The following is a 17,504-nucleotide window of genomic DNA, read 5'->3' on the forward strand; positions in this document are numbered from 1 at the left end:
AAGAGTTTGCTGGGCAAATACTTTGCAGAGGTTGAGAAAATCACTAGGGGGATATTCTGAGCTTTTGATTGGCTTTACACACGTCATTGGGTGAAGTAGGTGTATGTAAGAAAGTATTTTCAAAAATGAAAGAGGTGGCAGGGCCACCTTGATTGATTTAATAAATATATTAAAATCTCAGAAACTAGAAAAGATAGGAGGTTCTTATCTTGTATTCTAGTTTGTCAATATTGGTAATTTGAGGACCTAGTTCATAAGAAACTATAGACTTTGTATTTGGATATCATATTCATCTAATATGAACCAGTGCTGCACTCAACATACCATGTGACACACACAAAAAATCGTTATTTAGTTTTTTTAACATTTAGTTTAAATTAAGAAATTAAATAATGTATAATACTAAAATTTGAATTATAATCTACAGTTTGGTACCAAACTTATTGACATACATTCATAATATAGTAGTTCAATAAAATTTTGAATGCAAGTCTGCATACACGATGACATGGCCTTTGACCCATGATCATAGGAAAACCTCTGTTGGTAGGGTTAAGAGAAAGAAAAAACATTCACTAGTATAAGAAGGCTGAAAATCTTATCATCTTCAATTGTTTACTTATCCTGTAATTCAAAATAATATTTTATGAACCACATGTAAAAAAAAAGAAAATTCAATATGAGAAATGTATCTAAAATTTCTTTTCTACAAAAAATGTATTTATATTTCAAACAATGAATTAATCTTCTTCATCTTCTATCATGAACTAATTCTACATTACCATTCTGCATCACGTAAGTTAGTTATTGTTCATATTCACTCTACTACTTTTATTTTCTGTTGGAAAATAGTTTGCTGTATGAATGATTTGAACTATCAATTCTGTTTAGCTATTATTGAAATTAAAATGTTTAACCAGAATAAAAGGCCAACCTAATCTATTTTTCTGCCTAGTCATTTTTCAGTTGCAGAATTTCATCTTCTTTAAAAGGACTATTGTAAAATGCAATATTGATATTACATGCTTAGCCATAGGTCTAATAAAATTGTTCATCAAGCTTAAGAGAACTACTAATATATATACAACATACCTTTACTCTGTAGCCATTGGGTATTCACCCAACTTTAAATATGATGTTATACTTAACTGCTCATGGACTGAAAAACATTCATCAAATTTTGGAGAGAGCAATGAGTAATCTGTTTATTTATTCAATAGTTGAATGATCGTGAGAGACTACTGGACTTGACATTGCTTCAATCCGGGAAGTTTCAAGAAGCTCTTGAAGGAGTCCAGAAGTGGCTACAAGATACAGAAGAAATGATATCCAATCAGAAAGCTCCTTCAGCAGATTACAAAGTTGTGAAAGCTCAGTTACAAGAACAAAAGGTAATTCATTAATTTGTCTTTTAGGTTATGGAGATTTAGAAAAATGTTAAAGTGGGATAATTATAAGCTTGGTTAGTAATTAAGGTGATCAGGTGATAATGATAAAGCAACTGTAAGAAATTTTTTACATTTTTCATAGTTCTTGAGGAAGTTGCTTCTTGATCGACAAAACAGCATGACTTCACTTAGTGACATGGGAACTGAAATCATGCAGAACCTGGAGCCCACTGAAAGAAAGCAGATCACAGTCCAGCTTAATTATTTGACAGAGAGGTTTAACATTCTTATCACTGAAGCCAGAGAACGCATGGAAGTTCTTGAAAAGACTATCCCAGTTGCCCAAGACTTCCAGGACAAAATAGGCCCACTGTTGGTGTGGCTAGAACGAGTAGAAAAAAGACTTGTTATTATGACAACAATCCCAATTGACCAAGACAAAATCCATGAACGGATAACAGAGCACAAGGTAGGAAGTAACTGGATTTAATATTTGTTAACATGCAGATATTGAATGCAAAGATCTTGAAAAAATAATATGAAAGATTAAAATGTCAAATAAAAAAACAGTAATTCAGGTATAATTTAAAACAATAAGAATGAATAAAATTCAGTAATGGATAAACCATGTTATCTGGAACATAATCACTCAATTTGTAAGATGTTCATTCTTGAAATAAAAATATTGCTTTAATTTCTGCTACATAGTTGCAACAAAACAATGATTTTAATCTAGTTATTATGAAGAGTGATATAATTAATTGTTTTAAACAGGAACTCCATGAAGATATCATCAACCATAAAATCTTGTTTGATGAGCTAAATGATGTTGGTGAAACCCTTGTAACTCTTGTTAGTGAAGAAGAAGCATATACAATCCGTGAAAAGTTCCAGGATACTAATTATCGGTATGTCAAGGTGAAGGAAGATAGTGAAAACATCGGAAGAATGCTGGTCCAGGCTCTGGAAGGTATGGGAACCTTTTTGATTAACTGTGAAAAGCTGTTGAGCTGGTTACAAGAGGTGGATAACAAGCTTTCTCGCTACCAGATTCTTTCTGTGTACGTGGACAAGCTTCAGGAACAGATAGATGAACTAACGGTGAGTAACATTGTATAAAAACGGATATTATCTGTTTTGTATAATTGCAAAACAAACAATTTCTCTAATACAATATACAAAATAACTTTCAAAAGGGATTTTTTATTATGAAAAACCTAGTGTCCTATTAATAAACAGATATATCTACATATACCTGTGTGTATGTAGAGAGAAAAATGATATTATATTATTCATCAGATACTTTTGTGAAACTTCACAATTAAAAGCATTTTATCCCTTGTATTTTTACCTATTGGCAAATTGATGCTTTTACAAGAAATTTCCTTAAGGTTATTAATTTTTAAACATAAAATTATAATACCCAAAAAGGCTTGGTATAATTGTGTTTTGTAAATCTATAGATTGTGAAATTAATGACCAAAAAGGAGATACTTTGCAAATAACATAGATTAATTTTTAATTACCATGTATACATTTGGAAAGTATTTAGATTGATAATGGTTTTCTTTTGATTTTGATATTTTTTTCAGGTGCTCCGTTCAGAGATAGAAAGTCATCATTGGGAAGTGGAAAGCCTAATAACCTCTGCACAGGAAATTATGAAACATGCTTCAGGTGGGATTGTGTTTATTTTCAACTGATTGACTGTTTTTGTTTTCATAGTTTTTCATCTCATTTCTGAAGAATGATGTTTTTGTGGAATATGATATTCTATAATGTTTACTTTTATTTCCATGACACAACTCCTATCTTTATGTTTATTGTGTTATTAAAAACTACAATATATGTTCTCTTATTCTTAATTTGAATGATTCTTATTTTGCATACTAATCCCACAAACAGTTTGAGAAATTATGGTGGTTAACAGTTTGACATTCTGAAATTATTTCTTGGTATAATTGCAGGAGATGATGCTGTTCAAGTGAAAGATAAAGCAGATGCCATACAGAGCAAGTTTAATGAAGTATCCCAGAGGTGCAATGAAAGACAAAAGCAGGCACTAGAAGTCTTGCCACTCACCCAGAACTTTCACAGTTCTCATGAACAGCTAGTTTTCTGGATGGATGAAACTGAAAGAATCTTGAAAACTTTGGAGTCCCTTAGTCTCATCACACAGGAGACCACAATAGCAGTAATAAACCTTTCTAATCAGTAGACTATAGACCTTTAATCAAATATCAAAGAACCATTATAAAATAAGAAATCTTTATGGCCAATGGTTCCTAAAATGCTTAATTATAAGAAAATAACTCAGTATAAAGTACTTTCTGAATAACACATACTAATTTGTTGCACAGTAACTTGGCTTGAAAGCAGATTATCATCTATATTAAAACCTATTCTGAAAATTTTAAGGTTGTAAATTCAGATCCATTTTATAAAAAAGGTAGTTTTTGACATGTTTTTCAATGTGTTAAAACTATTTTAGAAAATAGAAGTATATTTTATGAAAATAATATTTATTCATGAATTTTTTTTTACAGCAATTGGAGAAGGAAATTCATGAGTACCGACCTCTGGTAGAATCGGTTAGTTCGCTGGGACCACGTTTGTGTCAGATCTCACCTGGAGAAGGCTCACATTTGCTAGAGACCCTTGTCACACGTGACAACCGTCGCTATGATGCCATATGTGAACAAGTCCAGCGTAAAGCTGAGAGAATACAGTTATCTAAACAAAAGAATTCAGAGGTATGATTGTCTTCATTTTTAAGATAATTTTTCAAAAAGTTATGTTGTGTTAAAAGTATTTAATTTTATTTAAGTAGTGTTTAAATGTTTGAATCTATAAATGTCTAACATTTCTGCACTAATATGTGAACATCTTAATTGTTAGACTTGATGTCTCTGAAAATAAAGAAATGTGAATGGATGTGTTTTTAATGAAATATGTAGTATAATTCTTTCTTTTTCAGCAAAAAAAAATATTTTGTTGTTCTGTAATTTTGAATAATATTTTGGTTAAGTTTTGTGTTGATAAAACTGTGATTTTCTATTGTTACTTTCTTCATAGGTCTAATTTTTCATAACTTAACTTATATCACTTCCTTATTTATAAGTAAAGTAATCTCTGTAAATATCTTGTTGTATTTCATTTTTAAATTATGGTATTACAAGTTTAAGAACTTAACTGAGCAGGAGTTTTGTATCAACAAATGAGTTTAATTTGAAATATAGAATTTCCAACATTCTTCATCTAGGTTATGGCAGACATAGATGAGCTTTTGGAATGGTTCCAGGGCACTCAGCAACAAGTTCAGGATGCAGAGCCTCTGTATCCAGACCCTGATACTCTAACAGGCTTAGTCAAAGAACAGAAGGTTTGTAAAACTCTATAAATCTACATGGATTTGAGAAACTGTTCACAGTTTATTATTATAATTTAGTGGATGCCTGTGGATGACTGGTGTATTTTATCTTTTGCACATATGATTAGATAACAATGTTTTTAAACAAGAGTTGATATTGCTTTTGACCAGGTTGTGAATGAAGATGTAAGTGGTCAGAAAAGCCGTGTTCGGGACATTCTGGCTAATGCTAAGAAACTGATGAGAGAGATGTCAACAGAGGACTTGAGTCTCATCAGAGAAAAGGCTGATGAGTTGAAAGACCTCTCAAGTTGTGTATCCACCATGTGTATCGATCGCATGAGTGCCTTAGAACAAGCACTACCATTAGCTCAACACTTTTTTGAGACTCATGCAGACTTAATCCAATGGTTAGATGAGGCAGAGGCTGAAGCAGAGCTGTTAGAGACACCTACCCTCAATGTTCCTCAAATAAAACGTCAGCAGGACAAAACACAGGTAAGAGAAAAGGGCTACTCTAAAAATAGAAAATTCAATTTTACATGTAAGTTAATTTTCTAATTGGAACACTGATATGTTTTTTTTTCCATGAGTGTAGAATTCATAGTGCTGTGTATGTTATTGGGTTGAGTTAAACTATTACAATTTGATGTTAAGTATGAATATTACACCTAGTAATAGTATTATTATGTAATTTTGAGAATAATATTAGCTTACTATTAGGAAATCAATCAAATCCTGAACAGCAAATGAACTAAGAAAATGGAAATGTCCCTAGATGTTACATAAGTTTCTTAAAAATTTTTTTGAACTTTTCTAGGAGTAGACCTCTTAGAAATACCTGGACAATAGTCAAAAAATGAAAGATTACGACAAAATTAAAAAATATATAATCTTCTCCCTAAAGGAACTGCTGCAGTCTTTGAATGAACATAAACCTCTGGTGGACAAGTTAAACAAGACAGGTTCAGCTTTACTCAAACTATGTGGTGATGAAGAAGGGTCTAAAATCCAAGAGATAATGGACTCTGATAATTCTCGCTACAACAGTCTGCGTGGATTAATACGTAACAGACAAAATAAGTTGGAAGAAGCACTACAAGCTACATCCCAGGTAGGGATGTATCTAGAAATCTACCTTTTAAATTTGCAGTCTTTTCTGCTAAATGCACTAGATTATTTTTTACAGTTCATTGTGTTTTCAGAAAAAAGCATCAAGATGTGCTAAAGCACCAACTTACCTTATGTCTAACTATTATAAGGAGAACTGTTACCATTGCAAGATGTTGTCTATAGGAAATTGATTGAGAATTGCCTATTAATGAATCTACATGAAAGAAAGCCATACATATCTACACTTTCTGACCTTAGATAAACATCAACCCTCTTCCTTCATACACCCAACAACAAAGCTTGTTATTAATAATATATCATTACATATAATTTTGACAATTATCATCCCCTTCTTTCATATACCCAATAAAAAGCCTATTATTTCTCTCACATCCTTTCTGTGCAAGTCATTAGGTTTTCTTGTTTACATTTGAAATCTAATTAAACGACTTTACTATCAATGTATTCTGATAAAATTAGCATTATCATCCAACTTATATAAAAAGCCAGTTTGTGTCATGTCACATCACACTTGATTTCTTGAAATAGGAGGAGTCATAAAAGCCAAAATGCATTTATCCATATAGAATAGTTTGATTACTGTCTACCCATTATGATTTAAGTGACAGGGGAGCAAGGGGGCTGTGAGGGTGGGGGGTACTGTGAAACCTTATAAGTGTAGTGAGTGTTGGTATAGTAAGTCTAAAGTAAAGACATGGTGTGTAATCACCTAGACTAAAGCCAAGTGCATAAAATTTATCATGAAAGTAAAAATATCGATTCAATATTTTTGTTGCTAAGCAACATAACATAAAATCCATTGTTGGAATGTAGTGTTACCAAAATGCACTGGCTTTCCTATATATACTAATAGTTGTTAATCTAACTGATTTTTACCAATAATTATTCCATGAATATGCCACAACGGTGGTAGTGCTATGAAACCTTATAAGTGTAGTGAGTGTTGGTATAATCAGCCTAAAGTAGATATAATGTGGGATCACCATGTCTAGAGCCAAGTCCATAAAATTTATCATGAAAGTAAGAATATCGATTCAATTTTGAAATAATTTCTGAATTAAGCTATTTTCTGTTATATCACGAACGTTTTTAAAATTATTAAAAAAAATCTCTTTAATCAGTGGAGACTCTAAATTAAGAAATCAACAAATATTTTTCCACTTTTGTTGTCTTTACATTTCATTTTATACATTCAGCACATAACAGTATCAACAATGATCATAATTTTGATTGGCTCACAAATGAATTTACCAATGTTTGATTGCCTCAACTGCACTTTTCTGCCTTTTTATTGGTCAAGCTTGATTTCACAAAATTTATTTATTTCAGTTACTTGTGAAATGTGAGATTAAGGCATACAATGGGATGGGGGATGTTGTACTTGCCCTGTCATTTTTGACAGGCTATGTGTTAGTGTACATTATAATTCAAAGTTTCATTTTGAATTTACTTACTGATTAAATAATATTTTATTACAAGTTATAGCTTTAACAGTAAGTAAGTAAGATTTGTATTTTTTTAACAGTAAAGATTGAATTAGTATTAATGTTTTAGACAGTACTAATTCATTCTTTATCATTAAAACTTGTGTACTAATAAAATATTATAATCTAAAGTTTTATATTATATATAAAAATTCTTAAACTTTAGTTTTGTTGTCATGTGATGCATGAATGATTACAGATCTTAATGTCTTGTCTCTATTACTTGTATAAGAGTGTAAGAAATGAACTTTCAAGCTCATATCACAACCCAACTCTTTGAATTTATTAAGCATGTTATTGACAGTATTTTCATAATTTGGATGCTTATTGTTTCCTAAAAATATATCAACAACTTCTTTAAAGGCAATCCATGCTTCTTTTTCAACATTCCTCATTGTCCTCTCAAACTGTTCATCTGTTGTAGGCTTGCACGTTACATGAGTAAAAATAGCAGTCATCTCCATGGTTTCTAGGTTTACACCAGACCATTGGAATTTCAAAAAGGCAAAGACTTTTTCTTACCTTTAGTCTATTGTCTCAACTTTTCGACACAACCTGTGCAAACTTTATGCAGAGCCCATGATTTGTTTTAGTCCCCAAGTTTTATTCCAAAATATGTGTAATATGTTTTTTGATGAACTGTGTAATTTTTTGCCTTTGTTTCTTTACGATTTACCATAAATAAGACAGAATATGTTTGGATCATTCACGCACAACCTCTTGTTGCCATGATGATGAATAAATAATACTAAAAAGAAAAAATTAATGTCAAAGTGCACACACAAACAAATATTTTCCAGAAATGACATGTCATTCTTCCTGTTAACTTTTTGTGTATTAGCAGTGTGTTTCTCTTGGGTTCTAGAAAGATTGATAAGACTCGCGTCATGATTGGTCTAGAGAAATCTATGGCCAGTGGTTGTCAACATTTTAAGCATAACAAAATGTGACCCGATTTCAATGAAAATGATCCACGTATGTAGAAGTACATATAACGTGATAGACAAAAATGGATATCATTTTTGGATTCAGTGTACAGGAATTAGTGCAGAACATGTAAAAATTTCAAAACAATAAAACCATCACAGGCCTGTGTTGTTAGAAGTCTTAGTTATTTTTAGTAGATGTGCTAATAGTTGGAAGTTGTGGTATTTGTATCTCCAGTTTTCAGGCAAGTTGAATGTCAATATACAATTTTTTATTACAAGTTACGACTTTTTCAATAAGGAAGAATATGTTTTAAAACAGGTACAACATTTTGATCACTGGTGAGATGATTGCACCAGTGGTCAAAGCATTGAACATATTTAAAAAAATATTCTTATTTACTGTAAAAGCTGTAACTTGTAATAAAAAATACTTATAATCAGTAAGTAAACTCAAAACAAAGCTATTAAATAAATTTACAATGTTTAGTAACAGATGTGTATTTAAATGTCTAGTTTTCAGATAAGTTGGATGGTATGCTACAAGCATTAAGTACTACGGTAGACCAGCTGGGCAGTGCTGAACCAATTTCTGCTCATCCAGAGCGTATTGTAGAACAGATTACAGACAACAAGAATGTCCTTGAAGACTTGGCTAAACGATCCACGGCACTTGAAGCTGTCAAACGTGCAGCTGATGATGTCATTACTAAAGCTGGGAAAGACCAACCTGCTGTAGAAGGTGAATTTGGATTTTAATCTTATGAAAATAGGATGCAACAGTGAATCATTACTGTAAAGGGATACCTAATTCATTATTATTTTGCAGAGGCAACATATTGTGTAGATGGCTTAAATTAATTTACATTGTCAAAGCAAAGGTTTAGTAGTAACAATATGTCTGGAAAATGTATGATCACGTTCTTTAGAAATTTATATTTTATATATTATATTTATATTTCGAAATTTATATTTTTTATTCTTCACATGTAAACCTGAATTCTTTTTGTCATTTATACAATGAATTTTAATTTATGATATCAGTGAAATGCTATTACTAGTGTAAATATAATTGTAAACTCAAGCAATTTGTGTTGGTTTAGAATTTACTCATGACATCTTTGAACCTTCAGATATCCGACAGAAGTTGGACCGACTCAATGATTTGTGGGATAATATCCAGAAGTCGACAAAGAACCGTGGACGCTCTTTGGAAGATGCTCTAACAGTAGCTGAAAAGTTCTGGGATGAGCTTAATGCTGTAATGAAAGCTCTGAAAGAGCTGCAAGAAAACCTAAATGCCCAGGATCCTCCAGCCATTGAACCCAGTGCCATTCAGGAGCAGCAGGAAGCTCTTCAGGAAATCAAGCAGGAGATTGACCAGACTAGACCTGAAGTGGACCAATGTAGGCAAGTTGGTCAGGATCTGATGCAACTTTGTGGTGAGCCAGACAAACCTGAAGTCAAGAAGCATATCGAGGATTTGGACTCAGCCTGGGAGAATGTCACCACCTTGTATGCTAAGAGAGAACAGAACTTAGTGGATGCTATGGAGAAAGCAATGAGTTTCCACTTCACCCTCCAGGTTGGTCATTTTTAGAAGTTTGATGTTTGTATATAAGCCTTGAAGTCTTAATATTGATCTAGTATGTTATGTCTTCACCCTCCAGGTTGGTCATTTTTAGAAGTTTGATGTTTGTATATAAGCCTTGAAGTCTTAATATTGATCTAGTATGTTATGTATAAAATGAAATGTAAATATGATAATTTAACAGTTGAGAGTTTTTACAGTTTATGTCAATAATAGTTATTTATAATTAAATTTCGTAATTTCCCTTAAAATTAGTATTTTAATTTTCTATATATATTGTAAAATCACTTTCTACATTCTACTCTCTCAGAACTTGCTTGAATTCTTGGACAATGCTGAAGAGCAGTTTACCAACCTTGGGCCAGTCGGATCTGATATTGATGCTGTGAAGTCACAGATTGGTCAATTAAAGGTTAGTGTGCTTTAAAGCACATAATTTAGTTTTGTTTCCCTTTTTATTTGAAATGACAATAAAAATAATTACATTTAAAACTGTGTTATGACTGTCATTGTAGAAGAAATATTTGGTTACATCTCATATACTTGTTTAAATATTTCTTGTTAATACATGGCTAGATGTCACTATATACATTATAAAATATAATGAAATAGTTGCATATGTTTTTGCTTATATTACCTGTGTTTGTTATTATAGAATTGTGTGATAACATTATTTCTTTCTGGAACAATAGGATTTCAAGACTGAAGTTGATCCGCACATGATTGAAATTGAAGCTCTGAACCGACAAGCCCAAGAGCTGGTAGAACGCACATCACCAGACCAGGCCCTTGCTATTCGTGAACCATTAGCTGAGATTAATAGACGCTGGGATAACTTGCTGAGGGGCATTGTAGAGCGACAGGTGTGTTGCTATCATAATAAATTGGAAATTTTTCCAATTACATTTTGTTGAAACATATTTTCAGACTTCATTGTATTATAAGTTTTGCTGAGTAATGTAAATTTCACAATTAAATTCTGTTGGAGATATATTTGATAAATTGTTAAAAACAAATAGTGAAACCAGATGAACAGCACTTAGTTGTATTAAAACAATGATAAAAAACATTCATAATTAAAATAACATTTTTGGTTATTCTAATATAATCCATTTTAATTTGAACCATTGTTAAATAATGTCATTAGAGTTAGCAAACAGAACTCCATAATTCTGTACTGTGTTTAAAATTGTCAAGTATCAAGCTAAAAGCTCTGTATAAAGCAAATCAGGGGTATTTACATTAGGATTGCTCACAAATGAGTTAATAAATTAAGATGCTTCAACATAGTGTTTAAAACTGTCAAGTTGAGTAAAAAGTGGATTTATTTGGAAAGATTTCTGACACAAAACATCCAGTAAATTAGAATATTCAGTTAGGTTTCGTAGTATTAAAAGAAGAAAGTATCAAAAGAAAAGCTTAACAAGTAATATTCATTTCTTTACAGCAAGAGCTAGAAAATGCACTCCTTAAGCTCGGTCAGTTCCAGCATGCTTTGGATGAACTCCTGTCTTGGATCACTAGAACTGAAAGAACCTTAACTGACTTAAAGCCTGTTGCTGGTGACCCTCAAGTTATTGAGGTGGAGCTAGCTAAACATAAGGTAAAGTGCATAGTTGTGAGCTGTTTTCTGAATTTTCGTTTGAAACTGATGAGGTTTAGAAATGGTGAAATGAAAAACTAATTTTCTAGTAAACATTTGTAATAATAGCTCAGAAAATTGTTTTAATTTTATATCTATCACAACATCAGTAAATTTTTGATGATTTGTTTTTGTCATGATTTGGTACTCGTGATTTTATTGTGAAATTAAACTCATGAGCACCAAATTATGACAGAAACAAACCATCAGAAATTTATTGATGCATAAATGAACAAATCTGTTTAATATTGTTTTATCTATTCTCTCAGGTCTTAGTCAATGACATTCAAGCTCACCAGAGCAGTATAGACACCATTAATCGTGTAGGCCATCAGTTAGTTGACACAGACCATGGAAGCGAAGATGCTAATGTCACTCAGAAGAAAATGAATGATTTGAACATCAGATGGCAACAACTTCAAGATAAAGCTATTGAACGACAAAAAGAACTTGAAGCAGCATTGAAAGAGGTAAATTTATGAATATTGTCCACACTGTTAATATTTCCTTTAGTATTTGAAACTCTTTAAATGAAGTAGTAAAAGTATTACTATTGTTAAGAACTTTATGCTGCTTGAATATTGTCATTGTTTTTAGTTACACTGTGATTTTTATAATAACAATACTATTGTTCACATTCAGTTTACAGTAACAGTGTTTTATAATTGGGTATGAGCATACATTAACTGTGTTGTATAACTGATTGTGAGCATACGTTAACTGTGTTTTATAACTGGTTGTGAGGCTACATTAACTGTGTTTTATAATTAATTGTGAGCATACATTAACTGTTTTATAATTGATTGTGAATGTACAGTAAATTTATTTTATAAAAGATTGTAAATGTATGGTAATTTTTATAATTAGTTTGGTTATACAGTATCTTTTCAAATTGAATATAAATCTACAATAATGATTTTATAATTGGTTGGGATGTGCAGTAATTTTTATAATTGTTTGGAAATCTGTAGTAACTGCTTTATACTTAGCTATGCTTGTTCATAGTTGTATGTATACAACAACTGTTTTAGAGAAGGTTGTAATAATTTATATAATGCATCACCTTGTCTCTGGCCATGTTGCAATGTATTTCAAGTGTGGTGATTTACAAGAGCAGGTAGCACTTTTAGGAAGGTTATCCACACAAGTTACTCCACAACAGCTACCAGTCATTCACAGGAGGTAATGAAGAAAGTTATGCAGTTTATAACTGGAAGTATCAAAAGAACAGTGGTCCATTACAGCTAAAATAGAAACATCTGTTGGAACTGTTAACACAATCATTCACATGGATTTAGGGTCTAGAAAAGTGACACAAGCCATTTTTACAAGCTTTTCCCTAAGCAACTAGCCAGTTGAAAAACAGACTGTTAAAAGTTGTGTGAGTAGTACCTGGAATGTTACAAGTGAAAGTATTATGTCATATTTGATGAAGCAGTTGTCCCCTTAAATGTCTGCAGAAGTTTGGATGACTTAATGCCATACTGTTGAAGAAACAATGTTTCAAAAATGGCACAGAGCAGTGTTTTGCACGTGGTTGTGAGTACACAGTAACTGTTTAATGGTTAACTGTGAGAACACAGTATCTGTTTAATAATTGGTTGTGGGTACACAGTAAGTGTTTTATAATTGTTTGACTGTTTTATAATTTATTGTGTGAATACACAGCAGTTTCATTTAACAATTGATTGTGAATGTGTGGCAAGTGTTTTGTAATTGGTAAGGAATGCATTATTTTTGGTTGTTTTCAATAGGCTGTAGCCTTCAATCAGGAGATTCAGGACCTTCTACTGTGGCTTAGTGATGTCGACAGCCAGCTGGCTACTTCAAAACCTGTTGGTGGTTTACCAGAAACTGCTAAAGAACAACTTAACCGCTTTATGGTAGTTAATTCCTTATAGTTCAAGATATTGTTTTTTAATTCCTTCTGTAAAGACATTTATTCTCCTGGTGATATTGCTGTAATGTCAGTATACATAGTTTTTATTGTATATTCTTATTTGTAGTGTAAACTATGCACTTTCTCATTATGATTAACTGCCAAAATTGAAAAATATTTCTTACATGTAATTTGTTTCTTTTAAGATTAAAAAAAATTCAGAGTTTCAACCAAACTATATTCATTGTACCTCAGATCATGGTTATTTAATCAAAATGCATTATTTTTTTACAGTTCTGTTAACATTGTTTTATGTATTGACTATGCTTTTTTGTAGTTGCTTGTGCAGATTTCTTGTAACAGTACAAGATTCTACCTGAATTATTACTAGAGTGCATTATATTTTTTTTACTTGAAATGACCTATTGCATAATTTTGTCTGCATTGTAGGAGTTGTATAATGAACTAGACTCGAATCGTCACAAAGTGGAAACAGTTTTGCAACAAGGACAGGATTACTTAAAACGAACAAATGAAGATACAACTACAAATCTTCAACATAATCTTAAAATGCTGAAACAACGTTGGGACAGTGTCCTTAACAAAGCAAATGACAGAAAGGTAAGATGGATAATTTAATCTGTAAATAAGTGATTGATTAGTATAATGAGCGGAAGAATTTTCCGTAATTTGAAACTTAGATAGATCTGTAAAAAAATGATCTATTTTGGTACAGTACATATTGATTTTTGCAATTAGCTGAAGATTTTCTTATGCATTGGAGCTTCAGTACTTCTGTAACATAACATATCTGTTTTGCACACAAATGTTTAAACCCCAGCCAATTAAACTTAAATGTTTTCCTTGTCAGTATGTTTAGTATTATTTCTACTTCAATATAGCTTGTGTGTTTGGAGTTTATTCCAGAACTCTGAAGTAGTGCTTTCATTCTTTACAGATTAAGTTGGAAATAGCTTTACGAGAAGCCACGCAGTTCCATGAGGCACTGCAGGAGTTTGTGGATTGGCTTACAAATGCTGAGAAGTACCTTACAAGCATGAAACCTGTTAGTCGAGTGATGGAAACTGTTATGGAACAAATTAAGGACCACAAGGTTAGTGTTTTATTTTCACACTGCAGTGCATCAGTTGGTTTCAGAATATTTAATTACTAAAATATTAAAGGACCTGATGGGTTCTTATTTCGTGATTTCAGAGAATACACTTCCTAGGATGTTCTTGAATAAAGATTTTCTTCCTGGACAGTAATAATGCTTAAAAAAACTACCAAAAAATAAGAAAAAATTATCAATTTGGAGAGAGTAGATATTTTTTAAATAGTTTGATGATGTTAAAGCTAGCTTTGAACAATTGAGAGAACAATATATAGGTCATTTCAAAGAGATGTGGGTTCCTAGTAGAAACCGCTTGTAACTTATCTGTTTATTTCTTTCTGGTCATAGAGTTTCCAAAAAGACCTGGGTTCACACAGGGAAGTGATGTTAAACTTGGACAAGAAAGGTACACACTTGAAATACTTCAGTCAGAAACAGGATGTCATCTTAATTAAGAACCTACTTATCAGTGTCCAGCATCGCTGGGAGAGAGTGGTCTCTAAGGCTGCTGAGAGAACTAGAATGTTAGACCATGGATACAAAGAAGCAAAAGAAGTGAGTTCAGTTGCCTAAACACAAACCAAGTGAACTGTGATTAAATCATTGATATGAAAAAAGTGTGGAAGTTTACTCTAGTTAGAGGCATATGAAATCTTTTAATTGTATTGCAGACCTTAAATGTTTCAGTTTCATAATGTCATTAAGAACTATAGAAAACTCATATTACCAAAATTATGTTTGTAGTTGTAAAAATTTCAAAATAAGTGCTAGAAGATACTTTTATCAGTGTAGTTAAAAAGCTCTCTCATGAACTTTGTTCAAACTAGTGCAATTTTGTTGCTAGAATCATACTCTATCTTGTACTTTTGTGGATATTTTATGATATTATGTGTTTTTTGACAATACAAAATTACATCCTCTTTATATGGAGGACATTGTTTCTTACTTCATTATTAAGCTGTAAGTTGTGACTACATATTGAATACCAGATAGTAAAATCAGTATGAGTGCTTTATAAAGGTAGTAGTCAAAGTCAATTAACTCAGTCATCACAAATGGTTTGAATGTGTATATATAGTTCTATGATGCATGGAGTGAGCTGATCTCCTGGTTAGATGAGGCTAAAGCCACTCTCGACAGTCTTACTCACATCGGAAAAGATCCGGATAAGATAAAGCAACTTTTAAACAAACACAAAGAGTTCCAGAGAGCTCTGGGAGCCAAGCAGTCCAAGTATGATACAACAATGAAAATAGGTCGTATCTTAAAAGACCGTTGCCCCAAGAGTGACCTTCCTGGTCTTCAGGAAATGATTGATGAATTAAAGAACAAATGGAATGCAGTATGCAACAAGTCTGTTAACAGGTAGGTTGAAATATTTTACTTAAAAATGTGTGTGAAAATCTTTTGATGAACAAGGAGTAAATTAAATCAGTTGTCAAGTAAAATAACTAAATTGATATAATGAGCAATTAAAGACTACAAATTACATGTTAGAGGTTTCTGCTAGGGACCTTAAAATGAGCTATAACTGAGTCTTCTTGAAAAGCTTAACTGTGCAAGAACTTACATGTGAGATTGTTACCTTTTATAAATCAGTTCTGCAGGAAATGACTAAATTAATTAAGATAAATCCTTTTTGATTAGTGTTGAACTTGAAGTGTTAATAAACATTTTGAGTAGTCTAACAGAAAGTATATTGTCTAAAACATTATTTCCAAGGATTGGCTTTATGTGATAAGTATTATGTGTTTCCTTGTCCACCAGACAAAGAGAATTGGAAGAAGCTCTCCTGTATTCTGGTCAATTCAAAGATGCTGTTGTGGCATTGTTTGACTGGTTGGACCGAGCTAAAGGAATCCTAGCTATTGAGCAACCTATTCAAGGTGATCTGGACACAGTTACCTCACTTGTTGACCAACACAAGGTTGGTGAAATTTTGATTGGCTTATATTGCTTATGTTATGCTGTTAAATTCTAACCAAAAAAAGTTTTAAAATGACATATAATTTTATAGAACACTTACTTTTTCTTGTTTTTCCAGACCTTCCAAAATGAGCTGCAGAACCGAGCTAACAACTTGGAATCTGTCCGTCGAACAGCTGGTGGACTTCTGCAGACTGCAACTCCTGAAGAGATGCAACATATTCATAGCCAAGTGAACCAGCTTGATGAGAAGTGGGAAGAACTCATCAGACTGAGTAATGAGAAACAACAAAGATTGGATGAAGCCCTTCAAAAGGTGGAATATTCTATTGAAAAGTTCACTATTTCTTTATCACTGAATATTCTAACATTATGTTTAATATTTTTTTATACTTAAGTTTTCTATGTAGCTCTTTGAATGAGTACTAGGACAGTTAAAAGTTAAGTGAAAGGACATATCCTTAGCCTTTTAAAGCTGCTTCACAAGATACTATTACTTATAATTAAACTGTTTACCAATATTATCAAATTCTTTCTTTTTTTTTTTGCTATAAAGGAGATGCCTCAAAATTTTTAATGCTCAGAAAAGGTTATATGGTCTAACGGTTAGGTTTTATTTCATAGTGTTGTATTTTTATTAATTAGTCACTTGCACATTAAACAGTATAGGCTTGCGCTGCTAACCTGTTTACTTTTGAATATATCAAAAATAAAAGATAAATTCCTTCACCAGGCTGAGCTACTTCACAAGTCAGTTCACATTCTCTTGGAGTGGTTATCAGATGCAGAGATAAAACTGCGGTTCACAGGACCATTACCAGATGACGAGGAGACCATTCGGCAACAGATCATTGAACATCAGCATTTTTTGGACCAACTGAAAGAACAAGAAGATAACAAAGACAAGACGTTAGTGCTAGCTCAAGAGATTCTACAGCACTGTCATCCTGATGGCATCACCATTATTCGACACTGGATCACCATCATCCAATCCCGTTGGGAGGAAGTAAGTACACAAACAAAATCATGCTTTTGATAATCTGTGAGTAA

General features: G+C 32.2%; 1 protein-coding gene across 12 annotated transcripts in view; it reads left to right on the forward strand.

The window, feature by feature from the left end:
• LOC106457803 (microtubule-actin cross-linking factor 1-like) overlaps positions 1-17,504 on the forward strand; it is a 248,974-nt gene that overhangs the window by 214,863 nt on the left and 16,607 nt on the right. For all 12 annotated transcript variants that reach the window (XM_022383849.1, XM_022383850.1, XM_022383853.1 and 9 more), the window contains 23 exons: positions 1,221-1,391; positions 1,531-1,857; positions 2,163-2,489; positions 2,981-3,065; positions 3,356-3,582; positions 3,935-4,141; positions 4,651-4,770; positions 4,930-5,256; positions 5,666-5,872; positions 8,819-9,044; positions 9,436-9,887; positions 10,204-10,305; positions 10,586-10,756; positions 11,341-11,496; positions 11,805-12,005; positions 13,290-13,418; positions 13,865-14,035; positions 14,373-14,528; positions 14,877-15,083; positions 15,607-15,893; positions 16,296-16,455; positions 16,573-16,770; positions 17,188-17,460. In XM_022383849.1, the coding sequence (XP_022239557.1) occupies positions 1,221-1,391; positions 1,531-1,857; positions 2,163-2,489; positions 2,981-3,065; positions 3,356-3,582; positions 3,935-4,141; positions 4,651-4,770; positions 4,930-5,256; positions 5,666-5,872; positions 8,819-9,044; positions 9,436-9,887; positions 10,204-10,305; positions 10,586-10,756; positions 11,341-11,496; positions 11,805-12,005; positions 13,290-13,418; positions 13,865-14,035; positions 14,373-14,528; positions 14,877-15,083; positions 15,607-15,893; positions 16,296-16,455; positions 16,573-16,770; positions 17,188-17,460 (4,887 nt within the window). The remainder of the gene's footprint in view (positions 1-1,220; positions 1,392-1,530; positions 1,858-2,162; positions 2,490-2,980; positions 3,066-3,355; positions 3,583-3,934; positions 4,142-4,650; positions 4,771-4,929; positions 5,257-5,665; positions 5,873-8,818; positions 9,045-9,435; positions 9,888-10,203; positions 10,306-10,585; positions 10,757-11,340; positions 11,497-11,804; positions 12,006-13,289; positions 13,419-13,864; positions 14,036-14,372; positions 14,529-14,876; positions 15,084-15,606; positions 15,894-16,295; positions 16,456-16,572; positions 16,771-17,187; positions 17,461-17,504) is intronic.

The sequence above is a fragment of the Limulus polyphemus genome, unplaced genomic scaffold (assembly GCF_000517525.1).
Source record: "Limulus polyphemus unplaced genomic scaffold, Limulus_polyphemus-2.1.2 Scaffold375, whole genome shotgun sequence".
NCBI classification, from domain to species: domain Eukaryota; kingdom Metazoa; phylum Arthropoda; class Merostomata; order Xiphosura; family Limulidae; genus Limulus; species Limulus polyphemus.